Source organism: Cibotium barometz, chromosome 1 (genome assembly GCF_041138505.1).
Source record: "Cibotium barometz isolate CiBa-2024 chromosome 1, ASM4113850v1, whole genome shotgun sequence".
Taxonomy (NCBI): Eukaryota; Viridiplantae; Streptophyta; class Polypodiopsida; order Cyatheales; family Cibotiaceae; genus Cibotium; species Cibotium barometz.
The window spans coordinates 14606426-14628474 of NC_141046.1; the positions used below are offsets into that span (position 1 = coordinate 14606426).

General features: G+C 45.9%; 1 protein-coding gene across 1 annotated transcript in view; it reads left to right on the forward strand.

The window, feature by feature from the left end:
* LOC147641637 (dihydrolipoyl dehydrogenase 2, chloroplastic-like) overlaps nucleotides 1-22049 on the forward strand; it is a 63282-nt gene that overhangs the window by 4542 nt on the left and 36691 nt on the right. Inside the window, exons 6-12 of the mRNA XM_086796344.1 lie at nucleotides 16218-16343; nucleotides 16456-16536; nucleotides 16762-16824; nucleotides 16989-17063; nucleotides 17781-17859; nucleotides 18179-18279; nucleotides 19358-19471. Of these exons, the coding sequence (XP_086652470.1) occupies nucleotides 16218-16343; nucleotides 16456-16536; nucleotides 16762-16824; nucleotides 16989-17063; nucleotides 17781-17859; nucleotides 18179-18279; nucleotides 19358-19471 (639 nt within the window). The remainder of the gene's footprint in view (nucleotides 1-16217; nucleotides 16344-16455; nucleotides 16537-16761; nucleotides 16825-16988; nucleotides 17064-17780; nucleotides 17860-18178; nucleotides 18280-19357; nucleotides 19472-22049) is intronic.

Below are 22049 nucleotides of genomic sequence, written 5' to 3' on the forward strand. Positions count from 1 at the left end.
ATATACCCAATAGATCACTCTTATCTATTACAAGACCATCCACAAGCTTTCACCTTCTTCTTCTTATTAGCTTTTAAGAGCTGGGATTTTTGAAGCGTCTTGTTAGCCAAAAAGACTGACCGACCAACCCATCTTCCACTCTCCTCAGAAGCTTCCTCTAGTACTGTCCAACCATCATGGCATCCTCACTAGCCCCGCCCCCTCCTCCCCCCCCCTTCCCCCAACTGTGTGTGGTGGATCCACTACTTCCTTAGCAACCTTGGTATTTTCACCCCCGGGTCTGCATATTCGAACTGTACCCCGCCTGCTGAAGCCCAGTGCATCAAGAAATCGGGAAAGTCATGCTGAAGGTATGTGTGTTGTGGAATATGGAATACCCTATTCGGGCCTTGTAGATCTCGACATGGAGGATGGAGGCTTCTTCTGGCAACCCGTGGTGTTCTCTCCTTTCCTAATACTTGCTACCATTGCAAGAATATTGGCCACTATGCGAGGGACTGCATGGCGAAGGCAAATGAGAAGAGAGGATGAAATGCATCTAAAGAAAGGGTTGAGAAGCCAGGTTCGGATGTCGCGATGCCAAAGGATAAGGAAGGCAATGGGTGTCAACTAGAGGAAGAACGTGGCATAGACTCGACGTTCCATTACATCAAACAAAAACAGTTTAGATATCCCAATTCAAATCATAATCAATTAGTTCATGCTATGAGTAAGTAAACTTCGGACTTCCACTTTGTTAAACAATACATCGACATGATCCAAGTTAACAAAATCCCCAGATCACACCATTGAAGTGTGGCTTACCACATGTGGCTACTCTAGCATAAGAATCGGTTCAGTTTTTGGAACTATGACCTCTGCCAAAGTGACATTCTTTCCTCCCATCTTGGAAAGTTGGAACTATGACCTCTGCCAAGGTGACATTCTTTTCTCCCTTTGTGGATAGTTGTGGCAACGTGCAATCCTTGTTATGGTGACCGGGATGATTTCACCTAAAGCATAGGCTATTAACTGGTGCATTTGTGGATGGCTATGAAGTCTCCGCCTTTTGTTTATCATGCAAGGACAGAGATGAATGAGTGCACAGAGCGGAAGCAAACAAGCATTAGAGTGTGCTGAGCAGAGAGTGCAAAGAGAGAGAGAGAGATGGAACAACTATGCGGAATATACGGAAATGATATAGTCCCAAGCAAGAGACAAGAAGAGTCTCATAAGTGAGGGAGCAAAAGGAAAGACTAGACTGTGAGAAAAGCGAGAGGCCAGCCCACCTATTTATAGGTAAGAGGGGCTGGCCGACTGGACAAGAGAACCTAGCTGACTGGACATGGTTATGCTGGCCGACTGGGAAAAAGGTACCCGCCATGGGAAAAATCCCAGAAAAATGTACAAAAATAGGGTGGCCAGCCCACAATCAAGGGCCATGAAAAGGGACCAAAAAGGACACCAAATATGAGCAGAAACTGGGGATGAATGTGCTAACACCCCCTCTCAGCACCAGATGCTGAACATACTCCGAGAAGCGGAAGATGAAGAGCCAAGGAAGCCTGAGAAACCGGCTTGGTGAACAAATTTGCTGCATTCTCCACTGAAGGACAATACTCCAAATGCAAATCTCCAGCAAGAACCTGTTCACGAACATAGTGATACTATATCTCAATGTGTTTCATACGAGCATGAAACATAGGGTTCTTGGCGATGGCGATACAACTCTGATTGTCACACCAAAGAAGAGTAGATCCAGTAGGAGGACAGCCAAGCTCCTCCAATAATCTTCGCAACCAAATCACCTCACATGCAGCATAACAAACCGCACGATACTCCGCCTCTGTAGAGGAAAGTGCCACAGTAGGCTGCTTTTTACTGCACCATGAAATGGCTCCAGACCCAAGTGAAAAAACACAACCGGTGGTCGAATGTCGAGTATCTGGATCTCCAGCCCAATCTGAATCAGACCATCCAAGAAGAGTGCATCCTTGGCCATAGAAGATGCCAAAGTCCAGAGTGTTACACAAGTACCGAAGAACTTTGAGAGCACACCGCCAATGCTGTTGACGAGGTTTGGATGAGAAAGAACTCAATAAGCTGACTGCGAAACACACGTCCAATCAGGAGTGGTCAACCAAACCAAACAACCGATGAGAACCCGATATTGTTCCTGATCAATCCTTGGAGAAGCATCAAGAAGAGAAAGCTTCTCACTAGTATTCATAGGAGAAGATATTGGTTTGCATCCAGTCATCTGAAATTTGTCATAGGAGAAGATATTGGTTTGCATCCAGTCATCTGAAATTTGTCATAGGAGAAGATATTGGTTTGCATCCAGTCATCTGAAATCTGTCAAGTATCTCCCGTGTGTACTTTTGCTGAGAGAAGAAAATGCCCTTCAGGGTTTGCCAAATCTCAAAGCCAAGAAAATAATGCAGAAGGCCAAGATCCGTCATCTCAAACTTTGTCTCCAAAGTATCCATGACTAAACGGATCCTCACAGAATAAGAATCGGTAAAGATGAGGTCATCAACATAGACCACAATGATAACAATCAGCCTCTTCCATCGAAGATGCTATACTACAGAGATCACTTCATGAGTATCATTGATGATGGATTTATAGAGAGGCCTAGATACATGGAGGGCTATTTACCACACGGCTCCCGAGTGGCTATTGGTCAACTTAGAGTTTCATCACATCGATTGGAGATCGAGACTGGCAGAGCAGCACGGATCCCCCAAGAGGAGAGGGTATGCAGATTGTGCAGAGAGGAGGTGGAGAGTGAGGAGCATTATGTATGCAGATGCAGAGCATATACAGCCATGAGAGAGAGAGATCCCATTTTATTCAGAGAGCCACATTCCCTACGCCAGATCTTTGAGGCAGCAGACCAGCGCATATTGGGGAGATTCATTCTAGACATATAGCGTCACAGAGAGACATCATTACAGGCTCAGACAGCTCCAGAGGGGGGACGACAAACACAGATTACTACATTTTTTCAGAGATCCATCCCACTCCCAGCCCCTACACGGCAGGGAATTACTCTCCAGAGAGCAGAGACACTCAGAGCCCGCAGGAGACAGAGGATACCTGGCTTTCGGACACCACGCCTATAAGAGAGAGAGATGACAAAGATCAGAGCTCAGTTTCACAGAGGGTGCGGAGCGACTGGCTTGCTTCTTGAGAGCAGACCCAGGCATGTTCTTCAGGGAGCTGTGGACACCCCCTTCATTGATGTACACCATTTTATACTCCCAGTATGGTACAGTATGGTACATGATGGAGCTAGCTAGGTTGCATATTGTGATTGTATACTCCATGCATATAGCTTTGCATTCTCCTAGTAGTAGAGCTCCATCCCCTCCCCCACTCATTGTACTTATTGCATACCCAGATTCAGCTTTTTTATTCAGTACTTTTTCATTTTGTTGGGATGATAGATGATACCTCATACAGGTACACCGATTTGTCTCATAGGCCGAGTTCGGTCTTTGGAAGACGTTAATAAAATCTTTCTTTCTTTCTTTCTCAATGAGAATATAAAGGTTTGAATCTGCATGAGAACGGCGCAGGCCGAGCTTCTGAAATAACTCATCAATCCGCTGGTACCAAGCCTGCGGAGCCTGCTTTAGACCATATAAAGCTTTCTTCAACCGGTACACTTGATCCTGTTTGCCTGGAACAACAAATCCCGGCGGCTGATCAACATAAACCTCCTGTGTAAAGCTCTCCATTCAGGAAAGCCGACTTGACGTCCATCTGGAATACGGGCCATCTATGATGTCGTACAAGAGCAAGAACGGTGCGAATGGTAGTCATCTAGGCCGTCGGAGCGAAGGTCTCATCGAAGTTGAGGGCGCTGAGCATAACCCTTGGCAACCAACCTCGCCTTGTGCTTGTCCAAGCTGCCATTAGCTTGGAACTTCGATTTGAAGATCCAGCGCACACCAATCACGCTGCAGTGGCATAGGCACCAAAATCCAAGTGCCATTCCGTTCAATAGCACCCAGCTCTGCTTGCATAGCATGACGCCAAGGCTCATGTGAAAGAGCCTCGTCCACAGAAGTGGGATCAAAAGGACCATGAATGATAGAGGACATAAGAGCATAGCATAGTTAACAAACATGTGGCCCTCATGAATTTGTTTCCCTGAAACTCTGGAAGATCGCCTGAGAGAACCAGGCGGAGGAGCAGAAGGAAGCTCACTTAACCCAGAATCATGAACTGTCTGAAAATACCATCCAAGCACAGATCTGCACGAACTCGCTGGAGGAGGAGCAGAGTCATCATCATCTGATTGAGAATCCACAGCTAGAGGCGTAACAGAAGCAGAGGGAGGAGGAGGAGGAAGAAGAAGCTCACCACCCCCCTATAAAGATGTAGGAGTCTCGTCGAACACCACATCACGGCTCACAACAACTTTGTTGGCCTGCTGATCATATAGACGATATGCCTTGGACACAGTGTTGTATCTGAGAAAAGTCATGTGCTGAGACTTCGAGTCCAACTTGGAGCGATGCTCCTTAGGCACATGTATATACGCCGAACAACCAAATACCCGGAAATGAACAACAGAGGGCTTCTCACCATGGAAAGCCTCATATGGAGTTTTATCTGGAATCGCAGCAGTAGGAGACCTGTTCTGAATGTAGACAGCAGTAGAAGACGCCTCAGCCTAGAAATGTCGAGGTAATGAAGAATGCTTAAGCATAGCATGGGCCATCTCCGTAATGGTCCTATTCTTCCTCTCTACAACTCCATTCAGCGATGGAGTATATGCTGTGGTAAGCTGTCTCCGAATGCCATGAGCCTTGCAATATTGCTGAAACTCTTGGGATGTAAACTCACCCCCTCTGTCGGTCCTAAGAGCCTTGACGGAGGAACCAATATCTTTTTCCACCTCAACTCTCCAATCACAAAAGTGCTGAAAAGCCTCATCCTTGGACTTCACAAAGAAGACCCAAGTATATCTGGAGAAGTCATCCACCATCACGAGCATGTACAACGCCTTACTCAAAGACGCGGTACTCATAGGACCACATAAGTATGCATAAACAAGAGCAAGCGATGTTGAAGATTTGTGTGTCGCCTCCTTCAGAAAGGCAGCTCGGTGTTGCTTCCCTTGTAAACAAGAGGAACAAACAGAAGATGGAGCCTTGATGGTCGGTAAACCCTCAACCAACCCATCCTTCGAAGCTCGCTGTAGAATCTGATAGCTCAAATGGCCAAACCGAGCATGCCAAAGAGCAGAAGAACCATAAGAAAGCAAAGCGGTCAACTTGTACAGACCACTATCTTGGACCCCCTGAGCCAAGATGCTACCAGTCTCCTTATCACGAATGGTAATCTCATAACGAGAGAAGATCACCTCCGCACCCTGAGCTATAAGAGCACTCGTTGAAAAAAGGTTAAATGCCAAATCTGGAATGTACAGAACGTCAGAGAAGTACCTCTTGTCCTTGGAGGAGCGAAAGATGGGGATGGTGCCATGTCCATGCACTGGCACGGAAGAAGAATTACCCAAAGTGATGTCACTTGTCCTGGCAGTGAAGTCCTTGAACCAATCTCGATGGGGTGTCATGTGAGCAGTAGCACCGCTATCCACAATCCACGACCGCGACTCAGAAGTCACAAGAGCGAGTACATGACGAGTACCTGCTAATAGAAGAATACCATCATCCTTCTTGGTATGAGACACCGCTGTTCATCCCGCTTCTTCTTGTGACATTGGGGCGATTTATGACCCTTCTTGCCACAATAATGACACTCAGTGTCCTTGTTTTTAGAAGATCTGCTTTTGTCTTTGTCTTTATCCTTGTCGTTATCCTTGGAGTTCTTGTCAGAACCCCCTTTCCCTTTCTTCTATTGATTCTTCCCTTTATCTCGTGCAGTCAAAGCTCCATCAAAACCACCAAAGGTGCTAGTCCGCTCCTCAAAGCGAGACTCAATCTGCATAATGGAGGGGAGAACTTCCTCCCAAGTAACTGGAACAGGACGAGGAGAAGAAACAATAGACTGAAAAATAAGCATCAAACCTCTCTGGAAGCTTGGAGAGAAGCCGAATAGCCATATCCTCTGTAGAGATATCCTTGCCACAAACAGCAAGCTCGTCCCGGAGATCTTTCATCTTAGAGATGAAAGCAGATAAAGATGGAAAGGCAGAAACTGACAATTTCATAAGCTGCTTTTCCAAAGCTAAAATCCGTCTTGGAGACTTAATCTCGTAAAGATCTGCAAATGCCTTCCAAACTTCATGTGCAGCGTCTGCCGTACGCACATGAGAGAGAATAGAATCCTGACAATTCAACATCAGAAAAGAGAAAACACGACGATCATTTGCCTGCCAAATATCAATCTGTGCCTGAGTCACCGACCAGCAGAGGATTGAGAAGAAAACACAGATTTGAAGGTGCTGAAAACTGAGGCAATTCGGGGGCAGAAAGTTAACGCTGATTGGGGCAGCAGATTAACGTTGAACTGGGAGCAATGATACCATGAATGAGTGCACAGAGCGGAAGCAAACAAGCACTAGAGTGTGCTGAACAAAGAGTGCAAGAGAGAGAGAGAGAGAGAGAGAGAGAGAGAGAGAGAGAGAATGGAGCAACTATGCTGAATATACTGAAATGATACAGTCCCAAGCAAGAGACAGGAAGAGTCTCATAAGTGAGGGAGCAAAAGGAAAGACTAGACTATGAGAAAAGTGAGAGGCCAGCCTACCTATAAATAGGTAAGAGGGGCTGCCCGACTGGACAAGAGAACCTGGCCGACTGGACATGGTTATGCTAGTCGACCGTGGTCGACTGGGAAAAAGTTAACCGACATGGGAAAAATCCTAGAAAATGTACAAAAATAGGGTGGCCAGCCCACAATCAAGGGCCATGACAAGGAACCAAAAAGGACACCAAATATGAGCAGAAACTGGGGATGAATGTGCTAACAAGGGATGAGTCCTCTATGGTGCTCTTGCTCATTTTGTGTCACATGCACTCTGCACTGTAGTGCATGGTGACAAACTTGCTCATCATCATCAATGCAACATTGTAACAGTATTAGTACCATTCAGGATGATATTTGTCGTACGCCGTGACCCCATTGTAATCCTCAGTCCACAGGATAAGTCAGGCACAAGCTACACAAGTCATTCTCAGCCATAGCAAATTAGTTAGTCAGTTTAAGTCCCTTAACCTACTTGAAGAGATGCATTCATGCATGTACAATCAATAGAAACTTTAGGGTTTGCATTAGTAAGCATTCTGCATATTGCACATCATTCATTCATAGCATTTAGACCATTGAAGAACCCTTAGATATCATCTAGTATTTATCAGTATATTTACTAGGAATTTTCTGGTAATTTTTCCATAATTTTCAGCATTTTATACATCATTTATGCATTTATTGTGGACATGAGCAGTCGGCCAGCTCTGTAGCTAGCCAACTAGCTCCTTTGGTCCATATAAATAGATGAGCATCATATTCATTATTTCATTCATCATATTCAGCAGTAGAGTATTGAAGCGCTTTGCATCTTCAGCACAAGGAGCATAAGCGATTGCAGTTTCAGCCATCATCCCTCAGCGTTTTCCTCCTACAGCACTAGGTGCCTGAACGCATGAGCATTCAGCCACCCTGCATCAGCAAAACGCATCAATTAAGCATTCACCTTGCTTTTTTTGCATCCATACAGTTTTCAGCATTCATCATCTCATCGTTTTGCTCCAGCCACTCGGTGAAGCCTCAGCTTTGCATCCCCTTCTCATTCCATTGGGAAGAGTGCATAGGCTCGAGATTGGACATCTTTGGTGCTTCTACAGCAGTGTACAGTTCAGCCCAACTCTTGGTCTTCAGAGGTCTTGCGTTTGGCTTATCGTCAGTCACACCGTCAGTCTCTTCAAAGATAATAATGCAAATACTATCTCGGTAATGGGATAGGGGGCCCTTTAGTGGGTAATTCAGGACCCCATACGGTGTACAGTTCTCATCTCTCTCTCTCTCTCTCTCTCTCAAATCTCTTAAAAGTTTGAAGTCTTAAAGTGGATTGCTAAACTCGCGAAACTCAGGATACAGAAGACGGTGTGAGCATTTGTGTGATAGGATCCTCCAATACGAATACTTCCGCTGCATGTTACATTGGTATGAGATTCAGCTTGTCCACACACACGGTATCCTAGCGTGAGGGCATCCTTGGATGGTCAGATTGCGTTCCGGCACGACCACCGACTTTAGCATCATGTCTACAGAGGAGAGTACCCATCAGCCGGAAGACGTCTCCCCCGAAGGAGACCTTACTCTTCCGACTACAATAGACACTATAGCTCTTCTTAGAGCTCAGAACCAGCTGCTCATGGAGCGTCTCCAACTCTCGGAGGTAATTGCAGCACGTCGTCCTCTGCCTCTAGTAGCCCTGACTACATCTCCCTCTTCTTTCTGCTGACGGAACAACAAAGAAGAGAAGACCAGGCCAGACGGAGAGAAGAAAAAGCAGAAGCAGAAGCAAGAAAACAACAAGAAAAAGCAGAAAGACGGGACTATGAGGAAGCCCAATGCAGGATCGACGAAGACCGGCGTTAGGCTGAACTCGTCGCTCGGGAGCACCAACGAGAGCTCGATCGAGAACATACGTTACTCGAGCACCAAAGGGAAAAGGAGGCCATTCATCTTAGATACCAGCACCTCTCTTCAGCTTCCTCCGCCTCAGGTGACACCAGCCAGCAATCCGCAGCATCAACTACTATCATTCGCAGTCAACCAAATTTCAGTAAGTATGATAGTAAGTGTGATCATTTAGTAGTTAATCAGTTCATTCATCAATTTACTACTCATTTTCCATTAGCTAGGATCACAGATCCTCAGGATGGAGTCCACGTAGCGGCTCCCCATCTCACTAGTGAGGCAGTCACTTGGTGGCAGCATTGGTCTAATCTTTATACAGACCAGACCACAGGTGTCACAGCTTTTAGCTGGGATACATTTGTCCATGACCTGAAGACCAGATTCCTTCCGCCCTCGTACATGACCAGTCTGGCAGATGAGTTCTATGGACTCAGATAGAACGGATCCCTAGTGCTTCAGTTTTCCGGCAAGGTTATTACTTTAGCACAGCAGTTACTCCCCATCTCACTAGTGAGGCAATCACGGTGGCAGCATTGGTCTAATCTTTATACAGACCAGACCACAAGTGTCACAGCTTTTAGCTGGGATACATTTGTCCATGACCTGAAGACCAGATTCCTTCCGTCCTAGTACATGACCAGTCTGGTAGATGAGTTCTATGGACTCAGACAGAATGGATCCCCAGTGCTTCAGTTTTCCGGCAAGGTTATTACTTTAGCACAGCAGTTAGGGCTATCTGTGCAGGCCAAGATGGAGCAATTCATTTGTGGATTGGATCCCAACATTCGGCTCACAGTTCATAACTTTGAACCTAGTACATATGACCGGGCTTTGACTCTCGCTCAAAATGACGAAATGAAGATGAACGGAGGCAAGCCCAAGCAGTCATCCCAGTCCAGTACCACGCTGCATAGCCAGGGAAAGGTAATACATCTTCTAAAGATGCTAAGAAGGACGACAGTAATAGCTCCAGTTGAGGGGGTAAGAAAGATAAAGAATCTAAGCCTAAGAAAACCCCTGATGAAAAGGCTAAAGCAGGCATTACTAGAGGTTATCTTCCTCCAGAGGAGCAAAAGAAGTATCAGTCAGAAAACAGATGTTTTTTCTGTCACATCATAGGGCATGGTAAGAAGGATTGCCACAAATGGCAAGCAGAACAAGCCGCCAAAGCCCCTTTTGCCACGGTTGCCACAGCATCCCCAGCTCCTCCAGCCCCGCCTACTGCCACCAATGCGGTTCAACTTTTACCTTCTATGCATCCTATGCCATCCGTGGTATTTGATGCTAAGCAGAAGGGTGAGAACGATACTGCACAGAAAAGCCTCATTCGAGCTTATGGCTCTGCCAAGGGCCGATAGTTTGTAGTCCTCTTCGATATGGGTAGTTCTGAGGATGCCATCTCTCCCCAGTTGGCTAACAAAATGAGGTGCACATTAGTCCCATATCATCTGGATGTGGACGGGTTTACACTTGGTCTCCGCACTCACATTTCTCAAAAGGCACAGCAATTTGCCTTTGAAGTTCAAAAGGCCTCATTTCAACGAGATTTCATTGTCTCGTCTCTTTTGGGGTGCGACATGATCTTAGGAATTCAGTGGTTCCGTCAGTATGAGCCTATTTCCGATTGGGGGCAGGACACTTTTACTATCTATAAAGGTTTTCCTGAGCCTGTCATGATTCGTGGGGATAGAAGCACTCTTTTGGGGTGCGACATGATCTTAGGAATTCAGTGGTTCTGTCAGTATGAGCCTATTTCCGATTGGGGGCAGGACACTTTTACTATCTGTAAAGGTTTTCCTGAGCCTGTCATGATTCGTGGGGATAGAAGCATTCTTGGTATCCCATTGATTTCGCATCTCCAGGCCTGACGAGCTATCCGCAAGGGAGCAGAAGGAGCACTACTTTATATTCGTGCTCAAACAGCCTCTACCTCATCGGTAGCATCCATGTCATCTTCAGTCCCACAGCTAGCAGACCTCCTATCCAGACATCAGGACATTATGCTTAGGGACGATCTCCTGCCCAGTCTCCCTCCATCCTGTCCTAAGGACCATCATATTGATTTGGTTCCTGGATCAGAATCTCCTAGCAGGTTTCCCTATCGTCTTTCCAAGACCTTAGAGGGCGAGCTAGTTATCTGAGCTCCTCCGAGCTGGATTCGTTCGGCCTTCTTCCTCACCATTTGCTGCACCCATCCTATTTGTCCAAAAGAAGGACAAGTCTGCACGCCTTTGTGTAGACTACAGGGCATTAGATAAACTCACCATTAAGAATAAGTTTCCTATGCCAAGGATTGAGTACAATTTGGAGCGTTTAGACGGTGCTAAATTTTTCACTAAGGTCGACCTCAAGAGTGGTTACCATCAAGTCTGCATTTTTGAAGCTGGCATTCCAAAAAATGCTTTCCGGACAGAGCGTGGTCACTACCAGTTCGTAGTAGTCATGCCTTTTGGGCTTACAAATGCACCCGTAAAAACCTTCAACAAAATGATGTCCAAGATTTTTGCAGTCCTCATTGGGAAGTGTGTTTTCATATTCCTTGATAACATACTAGTCTTCTCAGCCACTGCGGAGCAGCATGAGAAAGATGTGGAGAAAGTCTTGCAACTTTTGTGAGAGAATGAGCTCTATATAAATGCCAAAAAGTCAGTCTTTGGTGTTAGGGAATTTCAATACTTGGGCTATATCATCGGTTGAATGGTATTAGACTGGACTCCTCAAAGGTTTAGGAAATCTTAGATTGGGACATCCCTCAGACCGCCCAAGACATCCGTTCTTTCGTAGGCCTTAGTACCCATGCCCATCAGTTTTCCAACCTTGCAGCACCTCTTACCGACTTGCTCAAGGGGGTGAAGACTCGCAAGCAAAAAGTCTCAGTTTTACAGGCAAGGCACTTGATGCATTCCATGCACTCCAGAAAGCCGCCTCAGAAGTGCCTGTATTTAAGTTAGCATCTTGGAATGAACCTTTCGAGGTCATTACTGATGCAAGCAATGTAGCCATAGGTGCAGTTAACTAGCAGGACAATAGACCCATGGCATACTACAGTAAAAAGTTGGATGTCGCTGAGAAGAATTATTTGGTATATGACAAGGAGCTTTTGGGTGTGATCACAACACTTGAATATTGGAAGCCTTTTTCTTTATGGACAGGTTTTCACAGTAAAAACAGATCACCAAGCACTTAAGTGGCTTCAAACCATGCCCAGTGCCTAATGGAGTGATCGGTAGGCTAGGTGGAGTCAACTCTTCCAACAGTTTGGAGAAATGATTGAGTATATCCTAGTAAGCATAACCCAGCAGATGCTCTTAGTCGAAAGGCCAACATCTAGGCAATCCAGGAATCTACTATTCTCGAAATCACGGGGAAGGATTTAGATAGCATGAAAGACCAATATGTCGATTCCCCTGAGTTTGGTACTCAATATAATTTGGACCTCACCTCTGAGCCTGGCCATTATTCAGTACAAAACGGTTGGTTGTTCTTCACGAACCGCTTCTGTGTCATTCGGGAAAAGCGATCAGCTCTTTTCCATGATGCCCACCATGACTCCTTAGTTGGAGGACATAGGGGTATCAACAGTACCCTCGAGAAATTAGAACGGTTCTTTTATTGGCCAAAAATGAGACGTGATGTATATTCACGTGTTCAAGCCTGTAAGATTTGTCAAAAAGTTAAGGTTCCACATACGAAGAAGGCTGGGTTACTGCAACCTTTGCCTATCCCTGACGGACCTTTCATTGACATATCTATGGACTTTGTAAGGCCTCTACCAGCATCCACCGGATCCCGTAACACTCAATGTTTTACCATTGTGGATCGTTTCAGTAAATTCTGCATGCTCATCCCGTGTAAGCATACGGCCACAGCCGAGGACGTAGCTCATCTGTTTCTCAAGAATTGGTACCCAATTTGTGGTTTGCCTAGCATCATTACATCAGACAGAGATTCCAAGTTTACCTCGCATTTCTGGAGAGCATTATTTGAAAACTTCGGAACTAAGTTGTTGGTGTCTAGTGCATTACATCCGCAGATAGACGGCCAAACATAAATTTATAACCAATTGGCCTTTAATGTTCTCAAGTCATATTGTCATGACCAGCAGTACAAATGGGAACATTATCTGCCACCATTGGTCCAAGCTATCTTGAACAACACTCATTCATCCAGTGTCGGACGGACTCCATATGAAGTAGCCTTTGGTCGCCGTTTCTCTTCTCTTTTGACGAGATTGGTGTCTCCATCTCTAGAGGCTAATAAAACCACGGAAGCATTTTCCGAGATCATTGAGTCAGTCAAGGACCGCTTGACCAAAGCACAGGAAGCCTATAGCAGACAGGCAAATAAGTCTAGACAAGATGTCCACTTCAAGGAAGGGGATTGGGTCTATCTGCACATCATGAAACAAAGATTGAAACAAGTGGGCAAACGTTGTCCCAAGCTTTCATTCCGTAGTTTTGGACCTTTCCCAATAGTCAAAAAGTTAAGTGATGTCTCCATGAAGTTGAAATTACCTAACAGTTGGACAATGCATGATGTTTTCCATATTTCTTGGCTAAAACCATATGTTGGACCAGAAGTGTTTGATGTTTCATATGAACAACAACCAGACGTGGTAGACGAAGCATAAGTCATTGAGCTCGAGCAGATCCTTCTTCATCGTTGGAAGCATGGTTCCGGTCGACGGATACGTTACTTCTATACGAAATTCCGAGATCGAAGCACCCACGAAGCCGTATGGCTAGACAAGGAGTTCTTTCAAGAGTACCCCCAGTTGTTGGCGGACTACTTGGAAGCCATAAACCTGCCGCCAAGCTAAGCAGGAGGGAATGTCACATACACTCTGCAGTGTAGTGCATGGTGACAAACTGGCTCATCATCATCAGTGCAACATTGTAACAGTATTAGTACCATTCAGGATGATATTTGTTGTACGCCGTGACCCCATTGTAATCCTTAGTCCAAGATAAGTTAGGCACGAGCTACACAGGTCATTCTCAGCCATAGCAAGTCAGTCAGTCAGTCTAAGTCCCTTAACCCACTTGAAGAGATGCATTCATGCATGTACAGTCAGTAGAAACCTTAGGGTTTGCATTAGTAAGCATTCTGCATATTGCACATCATTCATTCATAGCATTTAGACCATTGAAGAACCCTTAGATATCATCATTTTTTCCATAATTTTCTGGTAATTTTTCCATAATTTTTTGGTAATTTTTCCATAATTTTTTGGTAATTTTTTCCATAATTTTTTGGTAAATTTTCCATAATTTTCAGCATTTTATACATCATTTATGCATTTATTGTGGACATGAGCAATCGGCTAGCTCTGTAGCCAGCCGACTGGCTCCTTTGGTCCATATAAATAGATCAGCATCATATTCATTATTTCATTCATCATATTCAGCAGTAGAGCGTGGCATCTTCAGCACAAGGAGCATAAGCGATTGTAGTTTCAGCTATCATCCCTCAGCGTTTTCCTCCTACAGCACTAGGCGCCTCAACGCATAAGCATTCATGCATTGGCAAAACGCATCAGTTTAGCAATCACCTTGCGTTTTTTGCATCCATACAGTTTTCAGCATTCATCATCTCATTGTTTTGCTCCAGCCACTTGGTGAAGCCTTTAGCTTTGCATCCCCTTCTCATTCCATTGGGAAGAGTGCATAGGCTCGAGATGGGACATCTTTGGTGCTTCTACAGCAGTGTACAGTTCAGCCCAACTCTTGGTCTTCAGAGGTCTTGCGTTTGGTATTAATGTCTTCAAAAGGCCAAAATGACCTATGAGACCAAAAGGTTACATCATACATCATCCTGGGTACAAAATAGTAATAAAGAAAGATAACAAAAATCTAGAACTAAAAAATTTGATCTAGGTACATGAGCAGAGAGCTCTCATATCACCCTAATACATCCCTCATGGGCGGCTGTGACAAGGTGCTCAAGGTGGTAAAACTGAGCTAGTGCGAGAAGGTCATGCAATGATGGGAGATGATGGCCCGGATCTGGCGTGACCGTGGGCGAGGGCCATGGGGTTTGGGGCATCGAGCTTTGCATAACTCAGTCCTCTCGGCCGAGCTCCTGCACTAGCCTGTGGTCTGGATATGATGGGTGGATCGGCCCTCGGAGTGCTGGTATGGAAGAAGTCGGTGAGAGCCCTCTGTGTTGGTCCTCGAGCGAGTACAGCTGATATGGATCTCACTAAGGACTCCTTGTGTCTACGGAGCTCTAGAAGAAAAAGTCCCAGGCATCTTTGATGCGGGAAGTCCATGATCTTGGAAAGTGGTCCAAACCCAGCTCGGAAGAGGCAGTGGAACCTCCCCCGAATCTCATAGTATACAAGGCATCGGCATATATAATGATCCTTTGTCTTGGGCTCTGTGTGACAGAGCTAGCATATCCTGTCCTCTGGTGCGGCTGCCCTGGGCCCATATCTGGCATCTCCACTCTTAGCTGGTGGGACGAGGTGCGGATCTGGCCGATCGCACATCTCAACCCAAAGGATAGGTGTGTGTCCATGTAGCGTGGGCGGATGATGAAACCATCCTCTGTCAGGCATAGGAGGTGATCTCTGTAGAAGGCCATCTTCGTCCCCAGTGGACAACTAGGTGAACTCCATGTCCTCTGAGTATCCAGTCTGACAATGTCCTTCCTGATAACCCTATTCCGCTCTGTGCGGCTGAGAGCAAATGACGGGGCCTCTATGTTGTACTGGAACAGGGGGAGTGCCTCCATCTGCATACTGTGCATGCCAAACCAAGTGCCTACCTGTGCTTACCAGCACTCTATCTCTCCCTCAAGTGTCAGCTGTCTCGAGGACTCCAGGGCTAGCCGGGGGTATCTATCAAGTGGAAGCTCCCATAGCCTGTGCCAGTATGTCACTGCTTGGAATAGAGCCTGTCACTATTGGTGCAGCCCCCATCTCTGCCCGCACAATCTCATGTGGGACTGATGGCTTACTCCTAGTCATGAGTGAGATCATCACCACTAGGGGCCTCTCCATCGGTTTCCACCCATCATATACCTCCTCTGTATCTGTCTCGGCCGGCTCTCTCCTCTTGTCTCCTGTGGTATAAGCTAGGACCCCAGATGGGGGCACCGTACAGTAGTGCAGGTGTAACTAGAGTATCAAATAGCCAAAGCTTCGTCTCTCGGCTCCTGAAACTGTATCTGTGAGCATTGCCTCTCTAGCGAGCCAAGGGCTGCATATCCCCTCATCAATCTAGCTTCGGCTGCCTTCCACATCGAGAACTGAGGTCCAGCAAAAGTGATCCCAAGGTATACATATGAGGTAACATACTCCACAGGCTCTCCACTGTATGTAAACTGTACTGCAGACCTACTTATCCACTGTGAGGAGGTGTTAAAGATCATGATCTTGGTCTTTCCAAGGTTCACAGTGAGGTCCCGGTCCTTGCAAAGGGCCCGTAATGCATCCAAATGCCTCTGCAGCCCCTCTGGTGAATCAGAAATGAGAGAGAGAGAGAGAGAGAGAGAGAGAGAGAGAGAGAGAGAGAGAGCATGGTGCGACTGCTCTAGCTTCATCAAAGCAACAGAACCTGATATTTTCCCTTTTTTTTGCATTGAAGATGCTCAACTGATGATTTTGACAGGTTACTTTCATTGAAGCTCTAGATACCCTCATGCCTGGTTTTGACCCAGAGATAACAAAACTTGCTCAAAGGGTTTTGATCAATTCTCGAAAAATTGATTATCATACTGGGGTCCTTGCAAAGAAGGTGTGGTCATGCGTTTTGAATTGTGTTCTTGTGTTAGTGATTCAAATGCTGACCTTAAGTTACGGTTTGGGTCCTATTTACAGCTTTTTCTTAGAGTTTATGATTCTTGCAGATTACTCCAGCAAAAGATGGGAAACCTGTCCTAATTGAGTTGGTTGATACAAAGACCAAGGAACCGAAGGACACTCTGGAGGTATTAAAATTCCTCCAAAATCTTTTAGAGTAGCACTAATCCCGCCTTCTGGACTATGTTTATGAAAGCAACACTGCACAGTATATTTGAAAATGAACAATTTAACATAGTAGTCCATTGTTTATTTTTCATACTTGTTGAGATATTTTACAGTACAACCTCCAAAATGGGAAGGCCATGATTTGAGCTTCTTTTAAGCCGACTCCTTTTTTCTTTCTTGTGCAGGTTGATGCAGCTCTTATAGCCACTGGTCGTGCACCCTTCACCAAAGGATTGGGACTAGAAAATGTGCAGTCTGATGACCAAGCTCCCACATGTTATCATGCTTGTAATGGTGGTTTTTTCTCTTAAGGAGAGAGTTTGAGGGGTGGGCGGCTGGTATGGATGGTGCAAATTTACTTTGTAATCCTTGTTTAACTTTAGCATTGACAACATATGCTTGAATCACACAGGTAAACGTTGTCACTCAGCGGGGTTTCGTCCCAGTTGATGAGCGCATGCAAGTACTTGATGCAAATGGGGACTTGGTTCGTAAAAAATTGGCTCAATTTCACTTTTGATTTTCAAGTTTTATATAACTGCACATTTATGCGCTAGAAGTCTATTTTGGCTATCCATGCTTGTCATTTAAGTCCTTTTGATATATGGCCCGAGGTGCTTATTAGGGTGACATTGCCACAAGTATTATGGTATATCCCTGTACAAAGACTTCATTTATTTAATATGATATATAGGTCTACTCGAGTGAAGCTTTTGAAGCATGTAGTCCACATAGTAATACTAGTAAAGCTTTATGAGGGAGTGAATCTTAGACTGTAAAGAAAGTACAATGCATGTGCCCACCGCTAATATTCCTCTTAAGATGCCGATGGCATAAGCAGGCTTTTTAACCACATCCGAAGTGGTCTCAATTGTCCTGCGACCCTGGGATAGAGTGGGGGGTTGCACTCCTCAAGTCTTGAACACGTCCTGGGTGTGAACCACCGCCATCAGTTTATGCCACCTATCTGGTAGTAAGCCAGACCTCCACAAAGCTATCATGACGATCTTGGTCACAGATGACCCGATCTGGTGGCAAAATGAGGATTCTTGGCAAACTTGGCTGCTCCTTGATGGAACATTGAATTTTAACAGTTCTAGCCTTTGTTGTTAACTGCTAAAACTGAAAGGCTTGCACATCAAAAGGTTTAGCTATCTCATTTTTTCTACATGTACCGAGAAGAAGTCCTGCTCTTTGTGCACAGGTACCGAATTTGTACTGCATCGGAGATGCCAATGGGAAGATGATGCTTGCTCATGCTGCCAGTGCACAGGGCATATCAGGTGGGTAAGTGGTGGTGGTGTGTGTGTGCCTCTAAATTTGAGCCAAACATGAGTAGATACAGGTGAGCGTGTGCATAATGGGTATGTTGATGGCAGGGCAGTCATTTTCTTTCTCTTTTATCTGTGCAAAGTATGTGCACAACATCATTGCTGCTACTTATGTGTGTGTCTCTGTTCCTGTGCCATCTGTAATATGCATCTTGATTCTTTGAATGCCTGTAAGTTTTCGTCTCCTTCTGGCCTCAGGGTTGAAGTTATAAACAGTTTGACAATTACTCTTGGATTTCTCTCTCTTACCTCATGTTAATGTCCAATGCAGTTGTTGAACAAATCTCTGGGAGGGACAACATTCTCAACCACCTGAGTGTACCAGCTGCCTGCTTTACACATCCAGAGATTAGTATGGTTGGACTAACAGAGGTATGTAGGCGATTTTTGCTTTTTGTTATCTTGCATTGCTGTTTTTTCAATAAGTTGTAGTGCGCTCTCTTGATTGTTAAAGACTGGAGAATCTTCATGGTATTCCACTGATTAATCCAGTACAGCACTTTGGTTTTTACAAGCTACATGCCTGTAGGCAGTGCTCTTCCTTAAGACGACCTCCTCTTGTTTCGAAAGTATCATCTTGTGGCTTCCTTCCTCCAGATTGTTCCCACTGCTACATTACCAAAACATGATGAGGCAGCTTGCACAATCCTTGTCTTTGCATTGTACAAGAGTGTCTTGCCATTGCTGAAGTAGGATATATTGAAATGCCATAACAAGGTAAGGACAAAGATTGAAAGGGCATATCCTGGTGGTTGCAACTTGAGGGACTTAAAGAAAGGCCCATAGCAAGGTGCATCTGATATGCTGGTAGGCCAAGTTAAGAGTACAAAGCAGGAGTTTTTAAATCTTGCCCGTAGTGGTGCTATGAATCTCATTGAATAGCATTTTTAAGAGGTAAACTACTTGACCTTATTCATCTCTATTGCTTTCTCAAGCTGCTTACAATTTTCTAGCAAACACTCTCCTTATCCCCCACAAATTAAAGAAGTGAAGTTGGACCAAAAAGAACTGCTCTTGCAAGCAAGGTACTGTAATTCAAGAATTTCATCACGATTTTCTCTGACCATAGCTTACAAGGGGCCCAAACATCTCCTCTGAAAAAATCTAGTTGCCTTCATAAAAGTTTTTCTGTCGCAATGGTATATCAAGCAGGTTCTTCAAGCTAAGCTTATTTATAGAATGGATTGTTCTGGAACTTGAAACTGTCTGTATGAAACTGGTTTTCTAATCTAAGAGCAGAAGTTTGGATAATAGAGGTATAAGGTGGGGCAGCATATTGATACATTGCAAGCATTGTTTTATGTGAATAATGAATGGAAGCGATTGATCAACTCTTTGAATTCCATTGGGCATCATGATTGCCCATCCTCAACCGTGATTACCTTCTTATCTTTTTTAAAAACTAACTGATGATGATGCAAATGTTTTGTGACATTTTTTCTGCTCTCAGCCTCAAGCACGGAAGAAGGGGGAGGAGGAAGGCTTTGAAGTCAGTGTTGCCAAGACAAGCTTTAAAGCTAACACCAAAGCATTGGCTGAAAATGAAGGCGAAGGCCTTGCTAAGGTTAGTTCCTTGTCATTGCTACGAGACTACAGGAAGCATTTTGATTTTTTGTTGGACTTAACTTTTTGGCGTACTAGATGCATGCATTCTGTTTTCATCCTTCTCTCTCTCTCTCTCTCTCTCTCACACACACACACACACACACACACACACACACACACACACACACACACACCTGCGCTCCTGCGCCAATTGTGTAAACCTTCACATCCTTGCTAGCGCTTCACGCCGCTGGCGATTGCATTTCGCTGCCTGTGTGCAGTGCGTCTGCCCACCTGGCACCTGCGCAATGCCCTGTGCCCGCCTGCCGCACCCACCTGCACGCAGCGTGTCTGTGCATAGGCTGTCCGCGTCCCTTTTCCCACCCACCCTTGCTCGGACCCCCAAGGCAGCAACTAGGGGGAAATAGCCACAATGAATCTGCAGGAGCTGGAGGCATACATCAAGACAGTGGAGGACAACACCAAGAAGTTGTTGGGCGAACAGAAGAAGGTGCTGGACAGGGTCCTGAACCAACATGAAAAACAGTTGGAAGGCCTCCGCAAGGAGATACAGGGCAAGAACAACAAGATTGAAGAATTGGCAGCACAGGTGAACCACCAGGAGGAGGTGATTCAGATGTTGAAAGAGACCTAGCTGCAACAACAAGGAATGCCAGAGGCTGCCCCAGTGATAGGGGAACTCCGGGCAGAAATGGAAGCCCTAAAGGCTATGGTCAAGGACCATACAGTGGAGGAAGGGGAACTGAATATTCAGGAGGGTCTAAGGACTGACTTGGAGCAGTTGAAAGCTGCGAGTGATAAGCTGCAGGAAGAACTGCAGACCACTAAGAAAGATTGCATGGAGGTGGTGAAGAAGCACAAACCCCCACAGAGCATCATACATGAGACTCTCGAGGAGGAGAAACGCATGAAGGATAGGGCCCTCCATGTGTGAGTGCGGGGGCTACAGGGGAGGGATTCCTCCAAGGAGGATGCCACGACGCTTTGCGAGATGCTAGGAGTGGATGGGATCGCCCCGCCCCGCCCCCCCCCCCCCCCCCCTTGCAGATACATGGAGGGTAGGCAAGGATATGACACAAGAGCGGCCCCTCATCATTAGATTCCTTGATGCCACCACAGCAGACAAACCTTCTTAGACAGGTGGGCTGTCCTCAAGGGCGCACAGGTGTACATGGGAGATGATCTCACCCCAGCACAAGTGGCACACCGGCGTGAGGCGATGGTGACAGTTCATGAGGCCCATAGAGCAGGCAAGTGGGCTATCTACAGAGATGGTAGGGTCATTATCACTGAGCGCCGTCCCAAACAGGGACGCGGGGTCTATGAGACCAAACACTTGAGGTTAGCAGTATGGAACTGCAATGGCATGCTGTGGTCGAATCCAGGACGCTTGAGCAAGATTCTCACAGGCAGGGATGTCGTTTTTTATAAAGAGACTCATCAGAGCCCTGAGAGGGGCTTGCCATACATAGCCAGGTATGAGTGAGAGTCAGATTTCCGAGGCAAGACCCGCACATCATTAGGAGTATGTGGCTTTGGAGGGGTAGCTGTCCTTTTTAGATCCCATCTTCGACAGAGTCTTAGCATCGTCCGAAAGGACGAGGATGCACGGTATCTTTGGATGCGGCTACAACTTAGCAATGATAAGAGTCATCCACATTGCTGTGTGTTATTTTGCACCACGCCACTCCCCTTACGCCGAACAACATGGCCAGTCACCGTACTTACCATTATATGGGGATATTATGGAGTTCTCACAGCTGCGGGGAGTCCTCCTGCTCGGGGATTTCAACGCCAGGGCGAGAAGTCAATAGGTCCCACTACTCGATCTGGACGACCCTATCAGACTACAGGAGTTGGACATCACTAACACAGGGTTGCAAAGATCATCACAGGTGTCAAGACCGTGAGGTCACGGTGTATGGGAGATATTTCTTAGAGCTGGGAGCTGCACATGGTCTCGTTATCTATAACGGGATGTCTCGATGGCCCTCCTCCGACACTCTCACCTCCTTCCCTCACTCAGGAGGTACTAGCACCGTGGAGCACTAACTTATGGGATCTCCGGCTTTGGCACACCTTCTCCCTAGCTTCTCCATCCCGCCACTTCCTTTGAAGCTGACCATGCCTACCTCTCTTTCACTCTTACCTGCACACCACCTGTCTCTCCGCCACCACCCCCCATCTCACATTACACTCAGGTCCTTTTTGATCATGAGCTTTGTTGAAAGAACGGTAGAGGGGGAGGAGACACACACACAGGAGCAAACCCTAATGTATATTGCAAACCCTAACCATAGAGGGAAGCCATGTCCACTCACACACAAAGCATAATGCTCTAATCCATAATCCACACAACACACAATAAGTTCTGTCCACACTCTACTAACCCTAGCTAATGTCCACACACTATGACCAGCTGGACACGCGGTTATTTATGTCTCACACATGTTCCTACCTAATCTGCCAGCACCTAGCATAGCTGGCTCACACTGACATCGAACTTGAATCTCAACAGCCCCTCTCAAGCTCATGATGTACTACCAATGAAGATGTAGATGAGCTTGGGATATCAA